At 42.9% G+C, this 17,320-nt stretch overlaps 1 protein-coding gene across 2 annotated transcripts in view; it reads right to left on the bottom strand.

The window, feature by feature from the left end:
* ADGRB1 (adhesion G protein-coupled receptor B1) overlaps window positions 1-17,320 on the bottom strand; it is a 735,432-nt gene that overhangs the window by 60,690 nt on the left and 657,422 nt on the right. Inside the window, exon 25 of one of the 2 annotated variants that reach the window (XM_040352071.1) lies at window positions 8,182-8,280. The exons of the other annotated variant lie outside the window; for it this stretch is intronic. Within the exon in view, the coding sequence (XP_040208005.1) occupies window positions 8,182-8,280 (99 nt within the window). The remainder of the gene's footprint in view (window positions 1-8,181; window positions 8,281-17,320) is intronic. 2 annotated transcript variants of the gene reach the window in all.

Here is a 17,320-nt window from a genome sequence, read left to right as displayed (position 1 = left end):
CGGGTAGGGGGCGCGATTCATTTAAATGAAGCGCGTCCCCGCGCCGATTGAACTGCGCATGCTCCGTTGCGAAATTTCCCACCGTGCTTTGCGCGACGTAATTTTTTTAACTTCGACGTGACTTGCGTCCATCCCTATTCACGGACGACTTACGCAAAAAGACCAGCGTAAGGATCAGGACAACGTTGAAGCAGGAAGCCGGGAACGAGTGGATTATCACCGCTGGAGTTTTTTTTTTTTTTTTTTTTTATTAATAAAGGACTTTATTCTACGGTGTCTGTGTGTTTTTTTTTTACAAGACTTTACACTTCCTTCGTGAAATGGTAGAGGTACAGTGTACCCCATTACCATTTCACACAGGGGGGGGGGTCAGGATCTGGGGGTTCCCTTTGTTAAAGGGGTCTTTCAGATTCTGATAAGCCTCCCGCCCGCAGACCCCCACAATCACCGGGCAAGGGTTGTGGGGATGAGGCCCTTGTCCCCATCAACATGGGGACATCCTTCCCATGTTGAGGGCATGTGGCCTGGTACGGTTCAGGAGAGGGAGGGGGCCACACTCTGTCCCCCCCTTTTTTCTGCGGCCGGCCAGGTCAACGTGCTCGGATAACGGGTCTGGTTATGGATATTTAGGGGGAACCGCACGTCATTTTTTTTTTTAAGTTGACGGCGGGGTTCCCCTTAATATCCATACCAGACCTAAAGGGTCTTTTTTTTCCCGAACGCCGATCCCGGACCTGAACTTTTTCCAATTATTCGGGTTCGGGAAAAACCCAAAGTCCGTACCGAACCCGAACTTTACAGTTCGGGTTCGCTCAACTCTAATCTCTCTCTCTCTCTCTCTATATATATATAGATATAATAGATATGAATATATCTATATCTATATATAACAGATGTTTACACTAAAATAAAAATAAATAAAAATGCTGACATTGCTAAAAAATAGACGAACATAAATAAGATAGAACCTTAATGTCACACTAAACATAAAAAACTGCCACAAGCAAAAAAAAATCAGACACTAACTGTAATTCAACTGATTTCAGAAAAAAAAAAAAAAATCCGAAAAGTAATATATGTCTTTTTGATTCCATTGCTTAGAGACTCTTGTTACATCGAGACAAATAATGTAAAAATCGCACAGAGAAGCCAGACATAAAGACATTTAAAAAATAAAATAAAAAATAAACAGCATATCATTAAATTATAATTATGTAAAAAAAAAAAAACATTTAAACGGTAACGTTTAAAAAAAAATTCTGACAAATTTTGTGTCTGTTTTCAGCGGGCTGTACTGGGTTGATTGTATAAAATAATAGAAGAATTTCAGAGACCACATTGCCACAATTTTCTCCATCAGTAAATATGGCGGTCAAGTAAAAAATAATAATAAAAAAAAAAAAAAAATCGATGAAATTGTTATATTCTTATGTTTTTGTATTTTGCCTCAAAAGCAAAGTAACCATTTCAAAAAAACATATTGCATCGGAACAACAAGATACAAAATATATAAAAAAATACTGTGTATTTAAACCAGTAATAAATATTGTAAACAATTCTAATCTATCCTTTCGTATTTTTTTTTTTTATCACATTTACAAATGGAGACTTCAGTTATGACCCAGTCACCCCCATGCCATGAATTAATAAAGCATGCAGACCATGCATTTTTTTTTTCAGTAAATGCAAAATACAAATAAGTTCCAAAAATCGATAACACCCTAAAAATGACAGCTCGAAAAATAATGGCCTTCTCTGATAGGATTTTGTTGTAATTGGGCACAAAAATAAAAATGAATAATAATTATTTAATTTGTGCAAAAATTTTAAGACATTTCTGTCCTATTAAATTTTCATGGAATCTGGAAATTCAATGGAACAATTTGTTACCCGTAAAATAAATAAATAGTAAAGAAATGGTCTCCTAATTGGCAGAATTACCATCAGTTTCATGGCAATCTACTCGGTATGCGGTATTTTAATGGCGCTGATCAATGAGCTAATAGTGTTGATGTGTTGACATACAACTTTTTGTATGTATATATATGTATGTATGTATATATATATATATATATATATATATATATATTCTTTTAATTTCTTCATGTCTTAACTGACCAATTTAATTTAATTTAAATTAAATGTAACCAAATTTAAACAACATTTCTACAATATCTATTAAGAGTTAAGAAGACAAGTAAGAAACAATTGTTTAAAATAAATTCTTAAATTTTCTACCTTGTTTTGTATCATTTTAAAGAAACCTCAATAAACATTATTGAAACATAAAATAAATTCTGAGGCCCAGATTCACGTAGGAGTTACGCCGGAGTATCTCCAGTTACGCCGGCGTATCTCCAGATACGTCGTCGTAACTCTGAGTTTGAGTCGTCGTATCTATGCGCCTGATTCTTAGAATCAGTTACTCATAGATTTCTCTTAGATCCGACCGGCGTAAGTCTCTTACGCCGTCGTATCTAAGTTGCATATTTACGCTGGCCGCTAGGTGGCGCTTCCGTCGATTTACGCGTCGAATATGGTAATGAGCTAGATACGCCGATTCTCAAAACTTACGTGCGGCTTTTTTTACGTCGTTTACGTTAGGCTTTTTTGGGCGTAAAGTTACCCCTGCTCTATGAGGCGTAGATGAGGCGTACCAATGTTAGGTATGGACGTCGGAACAGCGTCCAATTTTTCACATTTTTACGTCGTTTGCGTAAGTCGTCCGTGAATGGGGCTGGACGTAAGTTACATTCACGTCGACTAGGCATTGAGCGGGCGCAATTTAATTTGAAAATTCGACGTGATACTGAGCATGCGCGCGCATGCGCCGGTCGGAAAAAGCGCCAATTACGTGGGGTCACGATTAATTTCCATAAAACACGCCCACCACTTCCACATTTGAATTAGGTGGGCTTACGCCGGCCTATTTACGATACGCCGCCGCAACTTTGCTTTGTGAATACTGCACTTGCCTGCGGAGGCGTAGCGTAAATAGGATACGTTACGCCCGCTCACAAATACGCGCTCCCTACGTGAATCTGGGCCTTAGTTTCCTTACGATAAATTTGATACCATTCATGAAAAGAAACTAGGATTCACTTAAGAACAAAAAAAAAAAAATATTTTTAGATTTAATTAAAAGAATAATAATGTGCTATTGCAAATATTAAATTATAAAATGTTTGAAATAGATGCAGGTGAAACCAAAAATGGTCACAGCTACTGGCATGAAGCTTTTACGCTAATTTTGTTAAGGAAATTAGAGAAGGGGAAGATTGTGATAACGTGGACAACTACTGTAAGTATCCATAGGAAGCTAAACTGCCAACTTCTACTGTTCTGCAGATTCCATGTCTGAGTAAACAGACTGGTGCCTGTTGTCAGCAGGGCTGAGACAAGGGTTGGTTGCCCTGGGCACTTTGGTACCACGTGGTGGTGAGGGGGGTTGGGCGCTGTAAGGAGACTGGGGATTTGTGTTGGAAGGGGGAATTTGGGGTAAGAATTGTTCTATGAGGGGAAATTTTGGGGGGATGTGTTAGGAGTGGTGATTTAGGGAGATTTGTGTTGGGAGGGGGAACGGAGGAAAAGGATTTTTTGCTAGAAAGGGTGGAATTGGGGGCTTTGTGCTAGAACAGGTGATATGGTACAGTTGGGAGATGAATTGTGCTAGGAGGGGGATTTTCCTTATTTCTTTGGTGTGGTTAGGCTAGTAGAGATGATTGGGGGGTATTTGTGCTAGGAGGGGGAATGTGGAGGTGATTTTGAGTGGGGGAAAAGGATGTGTACTCGGAGGAGAAATGTGGGGGGGAGTGTTAGGAGTGGTGATTTAGAAGAATTTGTGTTGGTGTTGGGAGGGGGAGTGGAGGAAGGGGGTATGTGCTAGAAGGATGGAATTAGGGGGGGGGGTGCTAGAAGTGATGACATGGTAGAGGTGGAGGGAAACTGTGCTAGGAGGGGATTTTTTTTTTTTTTGGGGGGGGGGGGATTTGTGCTAGGAGGGGATTTTCCTAATTTCTTTGGTATGGTTGTGCTAGCAGAGATGATTGGGGGGTATTTGTGCTAGGAGGGGGAATTAGGGGGTGATTTGTGTTGGGAGGAGGGATTTTGAGTGGGGGAAAATGATGTGTACTCGGAGGAGAAATTTGGGGGGGGGGGGTGTGTGTGTGTTAGGAGTGGTGACTTAGAAGAATTTGTGTTGGGAGGGGGAGTGGAGGAAGGGGGTATGTGCTAAAAGGATGGAATTTGGGGGGGGGGGGGGTGCTAGAAGAGATGACATGGTAGGGGTGGAGGTAAACTGTGCTAGGAGGGGATTTTATTTTTATTTTTTTAGGGGGGGGTGGCTTGTGCTAGTAGGGATGATTAAAGGGTATTTGTGCTAGGGGCGGAAAAAAAAATTGGGGGGGAAGTTTGTGCTTGAAGGAGGGATTTTGAGGAGTGGAGGGAAGGATTTTGGGGGGTGTTAGGAGTGCTGATTTAGGGGGGATTTGTGTTGGGAATGGAGGAAGAGGATATGTGCTAGAAGGGTGGAATTGGGGGGCTTGTGCTAGAAGAGGTGATATTGTTTTGGGGGGGGGGGTTGTGCTAGTAGAGATGATTGGAGGGTATTTGTGCTAGGAGAGGAAATTTTGGGGGACGGGGATTTGTGCTGGGAGGGGGGATTTTGAGTGGGGGGAAAGGATGTGTATTCGGAGGGGAAATTTGGGGGGGGTATTTTGCTGACTCTTGGGGGAGGGGGCACGGTTTGGAATGTCCGCCTTGGGTTCTAGATGACCTCATCCCGGCACTGGTTGCCAGTTTGTTAAGTAAACCCACGCATTTTTAATAAGAGACCACCAGCTCCTAGAAGAGGGGGAAGGGTATATATATATATATATATATATCTTGTATCCTATTATAACTGTACAATGTACTCTATAGAGACCATTAGGGCCACCCTTACACATAGACGCACATTTGTTCATTCACGTCACAAGCCCTTGCATTCAGAGAACGCATACCTTCTGCATCGATTAGGCTTGCACTTAGTATGCACTTCAGCTACAGGTTTCTGTTTGTTTGTACTATCCTGAAGAGCGCTGTAAAAAACAACACCACTTCATAAAAAAAAAAAGCATAATCAAAGTTCTGAGAATATAAGACGCTGACAGAATGCTACCCCAACAAAGACATCCACAGGGCAGTAAGCAGCTCAAATTTTTTTTGTGTGCTAAATAAAAATTACAAAAAAAAAAAATACATAAAAAAAAGTTCACTAAGACACAAAAATGTAGAATACATTTTCTGTTTTTTTTTTTTTGTTTTGTTTTTTAATCTAAAAACTTTTAAACATTTAAAAATAGAATTTATTCTAGGACTTCAGTCCTTTCATTTATTCTCAATTTTCCTAAGCATCGAGCAAATCACTTCACCTTCATGTTAATATCAATTTCTCTGTTCTTAGAAAAATAGTGAAAAAATGTAACAAAAAAAAAAAAAAAAAGAGGATTTACCTTTTTTTTTTGTTAACTGAATAAAGAGGCAGAGAAGAGAGTCAAATATACAGGGGATCTTCAAAAAGTGTCCACACATTTATTTTTTACTTTATTAAATATAAAAAGTGTAGAAACTTTTTGAAGAACCCTCATATAAACCTTTTAGGGTGTTCTAATCCCCCTCTTAAGACTTTATGAAGACAAGTGTTATTAAAGTAACAACTAGATAGTAGGAATTAAGGGCCAGATTCACCAAAGAGATACGTCGGCGTTTCTCCTGATACGCCGTCGTATCTCTGTTTCTATCTATGCGGCTGATTCATACAATCAGTTACGCATAGATATCCAGAAGATCCGACAGGTGTAATTGTTTTACACTGTCGGATCTTAGGATGCAGTACCGCGGCCGCCGCTGGGGGGAGTTTGCGTCGTAAACCAGCGTCGGGTATGCAAATTAGGAGTTACGGCGATCCACGACGGATTTTCGCGTTCGCTACGTTGCCGCTAGTCTAGTTTCCCGTCGCAAAGTTAGTCGTCGTTTTTGGTGCCTTAACTTTACACAGCAATCGTATTGCTGTATAAAGAATGGCCGTCGTTCCCGCGTCGAAATTTAAAAATGAACGTCGTTTGCGTCAGCTGTCCGGGAATACGGAATTACGCTACGCGCGTCGCCGTTCAAAAAAATGACATCACTGCGCGCAAAGCACGACGGGAATTGCGAAACGGAGCATGCGCAGTAGGTCCGGCGCGGGAGCGCGCCTAATTTAAATGGCACACGCCCATTTGAATTGGCCCGCCTTGCGCCGGACGTATTTACGATACACCGCCGCAAGTTTCCAGGTAAGTGCTTTGTGGATCGGGCACTAAAACTGGAAACTTGCGGCGGTGTATCGTAAACGGGTTACGTTACACGGCCGCAAATGTATGTGAATCTGACCCATAGTTGCAATTATTCCATATTATTTTTAACCAGGCGTTTAGATAAAAAAAAAATACCACTTTTTTATATTATAAATTACATAAATGTCGATAAATAAGATCGACCTGAATTGAATATGCACAATCGTGAATTTAACTTTCATTTTTGGGAATTTTTTTATTAAAAAATATTAGTTTTTTATGTAAATTAAACTGAGAGCCTAAAATGGACACTAAGGCCCGGATTCACATACATTGGCACATATTTATGCCGGCGTAGCGTATTGAATATACGCAGCGCAGAGAGGCAAGCACAGCATTCACAAAGCACTTGCTCCCACTCGCTCTCAAATCTACGCTGGGTTTCCTCGGCGTATTCCGGCATAGGTGGAAGTGGGCGTGAGCCATGCTAATGAGGCATGCAAATGATGGGCCAGGCGCCATAGAAGTACTTAAAACGAACGGCCCGTGGCCGCATCCCAATGCGCATGCTCAGAATCGCGTCGGAATTACTCCCTAAGATACGACGGATCACTGCCTACGACGTGAACGTAACCTACGCCCAGCCCTATTCACGTACTACGTAAACGACGTAAAATACGACGGCTGTGTTCCCTGGTCCATACCTTAGCATGAGTTGCGCCTCAAACATGGGGCTTATCTTTACGCCGGACGTACGACTTACGCAAAGCGCGTATATTATGCGCCGGGCGCAAGTACGTTCGTGAATCGACGTGTCTTCCTCATTTGCATATGTGCATAGAAAATCTATGGGAGCGGCAAATGCGCCCGGCGTAAATATGCGCCGGCGTAGGCAAGTTACGTCGGTCGGATGAAGCCTATTTTAGGCGTATCTCAGATTGTGGGCACGGCGCACAGATACGACGGCGCATATTTACACTTACGCGGCGTATCTCGAGATACGTCGGCGTAAGTGCTTTGTGAATCCGGGCCTATACTTCCACTACTCTACATAAGACTTTAAAACTAATAGTAACAATAATGACTTATCTCTAGAGCGGTTTTAAAATTAATCTTTATAACTTTTTAGATGGTATAAAATTAATTGAAACTATTCTAAGAATGAAAAAAAATAAAAAAACTTGACTATAACTTTGACCGTCCTAAGAGGAGATCTTATTTTGTGGTGGTTTATGCACATCCTTTGACATTCACACGCATGGGAAGCCAACATATGCACAATCACTGCCAACACTGTACACCATAAAGATGAATAAACAGAAAAGATGGAGAAAGGTTTTTGTAGTATAAAAAAAAAAAAGTTAGCCACTATGATGCTAAAAACGTCCAATGAGCCTTGAAGACATCACGAAAGCCCCTATGACATTTTCAACCTAGGAAGTCCCAAGAGCTGCCATTGACCATTACGGGCGCCATAACAAAGGAAATTCTGTGGCAGTTACTCTAAAAACCAAAAACATCTGGAAGGTAATTGATCCATACATTTCTTAATTTCACAAAAGCCAAATTTTTTAAATTTATGTATGAAATGCAGAGGCCGAAATACAATGGAAGATCTAATTGGAACATCATCTGAACCCAAAGATAGATGTTAATGGACAGAAGCATTTGACATTGTGTAGCTGCTGAGCGGGCAAAAAAAAAGAAATAAAAAATACATACAAACATTAGAACAAATGAAAAAAAAAATGAAAAAAAAAAAAGAGTAATGAGTCGTGAAACAAAAGAAAATTCAAACAAACATACAAATAAAAGAAGAAAAAAAAAGGAGAAAGCAAATAAGTCAGAAATTAGAAAAAAAACTAACATGGCATTACTGGTGGCTGTGGCCGACACTTCTGCCGAGGACAGAACTCCGCACTTGGAACATTTGAGGGTCATGCCGTAAAGAGGCATTGTCATCTGACTGCAATTAAAATCAAAAATACTGAAACAAAATCAAAAATATACTTTTTTTTATTTAAACAGAAAGAAAGATAAGAACCCACCAGCAATAAGTCTTAAAGAAGAACTAAACCAAAGACAATAATTTTTGCTTGCTGGTCGTTGCCACGGTTCGAAAATAGTAACCCATTCATCGGTCACAGCTCTAAATTGTTTTAGGTTAACACTTTTAGCCACATTCGATAAAAAAAAAAAGAAAAAAAAGCAGGTAGCGTAGTGTAATAGACAACGGGCTAGATTCAGGTAGTAGTTACGGCGGCGTATCTCCAGATACGCCGCCGTAATTTCAAATCTGCGCCGTCGTATCTTTACGCCGATTCTCAAAGGCAGATAGGTTCAAAAAATAGGCTTCCTCCGCCGACGTAACTTGAATACGGCGGCGTATAATTGTGTGCAATTTTACGCTGGCCGCTAGGGGCGCTTCCGTTGTTTTCGGCGTAGAATATGCAAATGACCTAGATATGCCGATTCAGAAACGTACGTACGGCCGGCGCAATTTATTTACGTCGTTTACGTTAGGCTTTTTCGGCGTAAGGTTGCTCCTGCTATTAGGAGGCGCAGCCAATGTTCAGTATGGACGTCGTTCCCGCTTCGAAATTTGAATTTTTTACGTTGTTTGCGTAAGTCGTTCGCGAATAGGGCTGGACGTAATTTACGTTCACGTCGAAAGCAATGACAATTTACGGTGGAATTTCGAGCATGCGCATTGGGATTCTTTCACGAACGGCACATGCGCCATTCGTAAAAAAACGTAAAATACGCGGGGTCAACATTAATTTAAATAAAACACGCCGGGCACATTTACGCTACGCCGCCGTAAGTTAGGAGGCAAGTGCTTTGTGAATACAGCACTTGCCTCTCAAACTTACGGCGGCGCAGCGTAAATACGATACGCTGCGCCGCCGTAAGATCGCGTGCAGCTACCCGAATCTAGCCCAATATTTGTTTTTTTAGTTCTTTCGGTATGTTTATTGTGTTTTTTATCAATGGTTATTAAGGTAACTTCCAGCTAGCAAAAGTTAATTTTAAACAAGTGTCGTCTTTAGGCGCCTAGTTAGTTAATCACTTCAAAATTTAACACGGGTGCTAAAGAAATACCCCCAAACCTTTACTATAAAGTACATAAAATTAAATTACAATAAAATTTACTTTGTGTTTTAAAAATGACTTTGTAAATAAAAGTTACTTTGGAGTTCACAGATGATATTCTCCCACTTTCTAAGCTCCTTATTTATTTATTTTTTAAAGACGGAAGGTTATGTCAGAACATCAATGCTACAAAACACGGTGATGTCTTGATAAATGTGGGCATGTAATATGTTTAGTTCTACTTTAAGTCCGGGATCTTTTAAGATCTCCAGAAAATTATAGCAAAGGTTTTTTTTGCTCACCCTTCCCAGGTCCTTAAAGGGGTTGTAAAGGTAAAAACAATTTCCCCCCCTAAATAGCTTCCTTTCCCTTAGTGCCGTCCTCCTTCACTTACCTCATCCTTCCATTTTGCTTTTAAATGTCCTTATTTCTTCTGAGAAATCCTCACTTCCTGTTCTTCTGTCTGTAACTCCACACCGTAATGCGAGGCTTTCTCCCTGGTGTGGAAAAAGCCTCTTGAGCGAGTGAGTAGGGGTGCAACAGATCACAGTTGATGGGTGGAGGGGTCCAGGTAGTCCTGGCCAGTTTCCTCCTGCTTGCGTGGAGTTGAATGATTTCTGTTTTTGCTCCATTGAGTTTGAGGTGACTCTCCGTCGTCCAGATGTCTATCTGAGTGAGGCATTGTTCTAATGCGGGGTATTGGTTCTTGAGGGGGCTAGCAGGCAAGTCAGGACACTCTCTACTTTGCAGATGGAGAAAGGAGCTGTGTGTTAGTGGGCGTCCTGACACTCCTACTCCCCCCCTCAAGAGGCTTTCTCCACACCAGGGAGAAAGCCTCGCATTACTGTGTGGAGTTACAGACAGAAGAACAGGAAGTGAGGATTTCTCTGAAGAAATAAGGACATTTAAAGGCAAAATGGAAGGATGAGGTAAGTGAAGGAGGACTGCACTAAGGCAGTGGTGTCCAAACTACGGCCTGGGGGCCACATGCGGCCCTTTGCTTGCCTTTATCTGGCCCTTGGGGCACTATTTATCCCACTGATACAAGACACTATTAACCCCACTAACACCAACTTTGGGGCACCATTCTTCCTAGTGACACCAATGATGGCGTAATATTCTTCCCATTGACACCAATGATCGGGCACTATTCCTCCTGCTGATACCAATGATGAGGCACTATTCCTCTTACTACCATTGATTGGGCACTATTCCTCCCTCTGACACCAATGATTGGGCACTATTTATCCCTCTGACACCAATGATGGGGCACTATTCCTCCCTCTGACCCCAATGATTGGGCACGATTTCTCCCTCTGACACCAATGATGGGTCACTATTCCTCCCTCTGACACCAATGATGGGACACTATTCCTCCCTCTGACACCAATGATTGGGCACTATTCCTCCCTCTGACACCAATGATGGGGCACTATTCCTCCCTCTGACACCAATGATTGGGCACGATTTCTCCCTCTGACACCAATGATGGGACACTATTCCTCCCACTGACACCAATGATGGGACACTATTCCTCCCACTGACACCAATGATGGGACACTATTCCTCCCACTGACACCAATGATGGGACACTATTCCTCCCACTGACACCAATGATTGGGCACTATTTCTCCCTCTGACACCAATGATGGGGTACTATTCCTCCCACGGACACCAACATCTGGCCCCCCTACAGTGTGAAGGACAGTAAACTGGCCCTTGGTTTAAAAAGTTTGGAGACCCCTGCACTAAGGTAAAGGAAGCTATTTAGCGGGGGGAAAAATTGGACCTTTACAACCCCTTAAGATATTAATATGGAAGAGACCAATATGTCACCTTATTCCCATCAATGTTTTAATTTACAGCAAAGACAACAAATTTGTTGAATGAACCAATGGCCAACAGATGCAGCCAATCAGTTTGTAATAACAACAACAACCCAGTATTTATGGTCCAAACAAATTGGCGATGGTTGTGAGGGCTTCTCAACATTACTCCAAATCATGAAAGAAAGAAAAAGGTTTTCTCATCTGTTGATAACCATTTAACATCAAGGTCTATTTTTTATCATCTGTTGATAACCATTTAACATCAAGGTCCGTTTTTGTACATAACACAATGCCGTTACATCCAAAAGAAGATGGGAACATGAACCCCCGTCTTTTGAGTCTTGGCGTTATTTGTTCCTCCTGGGCTTGAATACTCTTGTAAACAGATGACTTGAAAACAACAGTTAATGCTCAGTCTCTTCTATATTAAACCATATCATGAACAAAGTGATTCTTGCATCTTTCCAGTGCCTCGAAAACAAAAAAGAAAAACAAAAAACAAAAAAAAACTGGTGCCCCATGCTCCGTTTACCCCTTCACCCCTAAATAATTAGCCTGTTCGAAACACAAGCGCGTCAAAAAGGAGCCAAATAATGACTTGCACTTCTTGGAATTTCAAAACGAAACAATGCTCCTTTTCAAAACCCTTAGTGGAGCTTAAAACTTTTTAATTAAAAAGCTTTCCCAATAAACAAAATGGAGAAGTTCGGGGGGATGTGAACTGTAGCTGAATACAAAGTGTGCGTGAGTTTCAAGAGTTTCCCCCTTCTCCAAGCTCCCGGGAATTTTTATGGACACAAAAGCACTTCAATGCTCAAGGTTACAGGGCACTGTTGTACGTCGTCGACGGACGGGGAGTTTCTCACAGAGACTGAAGGAAGGCTCTCAGGAGTGAAAGGGTTAAACAAAGAAATTTTTTTTTATACAATTTGGCAAACACATAAGGGAAAAAGACATGGGCCCAGATTCAAGAAGCACTTGCGCCCGCGCAACCATAGTTGCGCGGCGCAAGTGCTTACTTGCTCCGGTGTAACGAGTGCTCCTGATTCAGGAACCTCGTTACACCGAATGCAGCCTAGGATCTGACAGACATAAGCCTCCTTATGCCTTCACATCCCAGGCTGCATTCTTGCGTTGGCCGCTAGGGGGCGCGGCCTTTGTGATCGGCGTATAGTATGCAATTTGCATACTACCACCGATTCACAAAAGTTGCGCGGGCCCTGCGCACGCAAGGTACGGAGTTTCCGTACGGCGACTTTAGCGTAAGGCTGCTCCTTCTCATAGTAGGAGCAGCCAATGCTAAAGTATAGCCGCCCTTCCCGCTCATGAAATTTAAATTTCACGTCGTTTACGTAAGTGATTCGTGAATGGCGCTGGACGTCATTCACTTAGAAGCAAATGACGTCCTTGCGACGTCATTTGCCGCAATGCACGTCGGGAAAGTTTCCCGACGGAGCATGCGCTGTTCGCTCGGCGCGGGAGCGCGCCTAATTTAAATGATTCCCGCCCCCGGCGGGATCATTTACATTAGGCGCCCTTACGCAGGGCTAATTAGCATAGCGCCCGCGCAATTTACGGAGCTACTGCTCCGTGAATCGCGGGCAAATCGAAATATTTGCGTGGGCGCAGAGAAAAATCTTTGCCCTTTGCCCACGCAAATATTGCGCGGATCTACCTGAATCTGGGCCATGGTGTCTTGTGGAGATGGAAAAGTTTTTTTTTGATTGATCCCCTAACAGGAAATCAGCAAACAAGCTCATGGTTAACTGCCATTTTCTATTTAATATTTACAAAGTGAATTAAAAAAAATAACCATGGTTTGTCCAATCGGGGTTCAGTATAGGTGACAAAACCCGACCTAATAAAAGATGTACATGATTCAGGGTTTGGCCAACTGCCTCCGTTACGTTGCGCTCAACTCACAACTTGGGATTCCAAAATGAGATCAAATCTTTAATTGCTGAGATCCGCTCACTCAATTGGGTGGATATAACCGAATTTCAAAAGATATCTCTCTTTTCTACAACTGTGCAGATCAGAAGGAGGATACTCCAATCCCGATCTGCCAGACTTGATCGTTCATCCGGTCTAAATGATAAATATTGGTGATATTGATTATGCCCAAACGAGAAAGGAGATTTCCAAGCAGGGAATATGTGAAAATAGTGGGGCCAGATTCACATACCTTTGCGGCGGTGTAACGTATCGCCTTTACGTTACACCGCCGCAAGTCTTCAGCGCAAGTGCCTGATTCACCAAGCACTTGCGTGTAAACTTAAAGCTGTCCGGCGCAAGCCCGCCTAATTCAAATGGGGCGTGTACCATTTAAATTAGGCGCGTTCCCGCGCCGAACGTTCTGCGCATGCTCCGTTAGGAAATTTCCCAACGTGCTTTGCGCGAAATTACGGCGCCCCGACGTATTTTTTGAACGGCGACGTGCGTTACGTCGTTTCGTATTCCCGGACGTCTTACGCAAAAAAAAAAAAAAATTGAAATTCGACACGGGAACGACGGCCATACTTTAACATGGCTGTTCTAAATGTAAGCCATGAAAAAGCAGGCCTAAGTTTGCGACGGGAAAAACCGACTAGCGACGACGTAAGAGATTTCGACGAACGCGCGTATCTTCGTGGATCGCCGTAATCAGCTAATTTGCATACCCGACGCTGGAAAACGACGCGAACTCCACCCAGCGGCCGCCGGAAAATTACACCTAGGATCCGAAGGCGTACGAAGCCGTACGCCTGTCGGATCTTTGCCAAAAGCCGTCGTATCTTTTTTGTGAATTACAAATAAAGATACGACGCGGCAAATTTGAAAATACGCCGGAGTATCAGTAGATACTCCGGCGTATTTCCTCTGTAAATCTGGCCCAGTATTTTTAGATCCATAATGGGATTTATGATGATATGTTTTGAAATTCTGAAGATATTTAATGTGTCTTATACAGCCAACTATCCCCCTGAAGACGACCGTTCATAGGTCGAAACGCGTCGGGGATTTTTACACCTTTTAGCATCTCAATGTGTACAATTTTGTGTAATCTTGTTTATATGCTATAATGTGGAATGCACTATTTGGCCGGTTTTTATATGTTGTATTTTAACCACATTATGACATCTGTCCATCTCTGAATAAATGTACCCTTTTGCTATCCATTCTACATTTTTTTTTTGATCTTACTATAATGCTGGCCAAAGCCCCATTGGGGAAACTGTTCCATATTACCGTATATACTTGAGTATAAGCCGGCTTCAACTTTGTGCTCCTGATCCCGGCCAGCCGTAAGTCCCCCTAGACCCCAAACTTGGTACACATGTAGCCCCACTCTTCCTCTACAAGTGTACTAAAGCTTATTGTCCGGGGGACCTACGGCCCGGGGAGCACCGATTTTTCAAAACCGGGCACCCCTTTCATAGACTCCCGTGTTAAACATCAAACTAGTCACACAGCACCGGAGATCTGGTAGGGAGATTGGGCAAAGTGAGGCATGGATACAGTGAGGCATGGGCACAGTGACAGTGAGGCATTGGCACAGTGAGGCATGGGCACAGTAAGGCATGCGCATGGACACAGTGAGGCATGGGCACAGTAAGGCATGCGCATGGACACAGTGAGGCATGGGCACAGTAAGGCACAGTGAGGCATGCAGATGGACATAGTGGGCCAGATCCACGTAAATCGGCATATTTTTAAGCAGGCGTAGCGTATAGTTTTTACGCTACGCCGCCGCTACTTTGAGAGGCAAGTGCTGTATTCTCAAAGCACTTGCGTCTAAAGTTACGGCGGCGTAGCGCAAATGTGTCGGCGTAAGGGCGCGGAATTCAAATGACAACGATGTGGGCGTGTTTTATGTTAATTCTACTTGACCCCGCGTAAATGACGTTTTTTTTTAACGGCGCGTTGCGCCGTCCGTGGGGGTATCTCAGTGCGCATGCTCAAAATCACGTCGCAAAGTCAATGCTTTCGACGTGAACGTAATTTACGCAAAGCCCTACTCGCGAACGTTTTACGCAAATGACGGAAAATTTGATGCTGGCCCGACGTCCATACTTAACATTGCATACGCCTCATAGAGCAGGGGTAACGTTACGCCGAAAAAAGCCTTACGTAAAAAAATTTGCCGGGCGGACGTACGTTTGTGGATCGACGTATCTAGCTAATTTGCAGTCTCGATGCAGAAATCAACGGAAGCGCCACCTAGCGGCCAGCGTAAATATGCACCTTAGATCCGACGGCGTACTAAGACGTATGCCAGTCGGATCTAGCCCAGCTTCAGGCGTATCTTGTTTTGTGGATACAGAACAAAGATACGCCGGAGCAAACTAGCAGTTACGCGGCGTATCAATAGATACGCCGACGTAACTTCTTCGTGGATCTGGCCCAGTGAGGCAAAGTGAGGCATGCAGATGGGACACCCTAGGCTTATACTCGAGTCAATACGTTTTCCACGTTTTTTATGGTAAAATTAGGTGCCTCGGCTTATATTCGGGTCGGCTTATGCGCGAGTATATACGGTATATTGTTTCGGGGTGCGCAGCGCTTACATCTCTCCCATATGTGTTTTTCCTATACTATGTGAACATAGTAAGCCTCGGGTGAAATAACAGAAAGGTTTTTGGGTAATTGCCCAAACTTCTTTTTTTTTTCACTCCGGAGAGACTTATTCACAAGATAAAAGTGACCACCCAATTGGTTCAATATGGTGGAACTGTCGACAGACGGGGTGAAAAACCCCAAGGCCCCAGTTACTATCGGACGCTGCTCCTCTTGCAAACATGGCGTTAAAACAACTTCCTTTTATTCTACATTTCATATCATGTAATAATCTAGCACTCAATCACAATCTAAAGGGAATTATTACATTTTGGAACATAATTGGTTGGAAAACAGTTTGGGTGTCCATTTTTTGAACATTTTACATATTGCCTAATCGTCATCTGCAAGCAACAAATAATTTGCGTCCTTTGAAAAAAAAATGTTCAATGGCATCCAACTCCCCTTTCCCTTATCCTGCCAATACGTAGCTAGATTCAGGTAGGCAGGCGTAGCGTTGCGGCGGCGTAGTGTATCGTGTTTACACTACGCCGCCGTAAGTTAGCGAGGCAAGTACATGATTCACAAAGTACTGGCCTGCTAAGTTACGGCGGCGTAGCGTAAATCGGGCGGGCGTAATGGCGCCTAATTCAAATTCGGCTGAGGGGGCGTGTTTTATGTTAATAGGGGGTGACCTGACGTGATTGACGTATTTTACGAACGGCGCATGCGCCATCCGTGTACATATCCCAGTGTGCATTGCGGCAAAGTACGCCGCACGGTCCTATTGGTTTCGACGTGGACGTAAATGACGTAAAGTTTGCGTGAATAGTCACGGACGACTTACGCAAACAACGTAAAATTTTCAAATTTCGACGCGGGAACGACGGCCATACTTAACATTACTATTCCAGCTATTTGATGGAATAACTTTAGGCCTGAAAGTGCGTTACGTAAACAGCGTATCTTTACTGCGTCGGCCAAGCGTACGTTCGTGAATCAGCGTATCTACTCATTTACATATTCTAGGCTGACCGCAATGGAAGCGCCACCTAGCGGTCAGCCTAGGAATTACACTTTAGGATACGCCGCTCGTATCTGAGCCTAATTTAAGTGTATCTGGTTTCCAGAATACGCTTAAATTTGCGTCGGTGTAGATTCCGAGTTAGACCGGCGTATCAGTAGATACGCCGGCCTAACTCTCTGTGAATCACCCCCACAGTCCGTTGTAATTTCCATCATTTTGAGCTTTCAAACATAAAGGAGATCAAAGCGCAAACAAGGTAACCTTTGAAACATGACTGAAAAAGATCAAGGCAACCTACCACATTGTCATAGATGCTGCTGGTGGTAGGTCGCTTTAATCTCTCAGTCATTTTATGCAATCATAAGCTAAATGTAATTGTCGCAATGTTTCTAGTGTACAGGCAGCAGTGAAGGTATCACCAAAGCCAACATTTTTGTTTGATCACCAATCAAACAAAAACTGCTCTTACAGTTTTGTCAGTTTTTTTTACTGATATCTGGGGCTCCGTTAAAGAGATTTCC

Source organism: Rana temporaria, chromosome 5 (genome assembly GCF_905171775.1).
Source record: "Rana temporaria chromosome 5, aRanTem1.1, whole genome shotgun sequence".
Classification (NCBI taxonomy): domain Eukaryota; kingdom Metazoa; phylum Chordata; class Amphibia; order Anura; family Ranidae; genus Rana; species Rana temporaria.
Note: the sequence above shows the minus strand (reverse complement) of the source record. Positions and strands in the feature narration are given on the sequence as shown.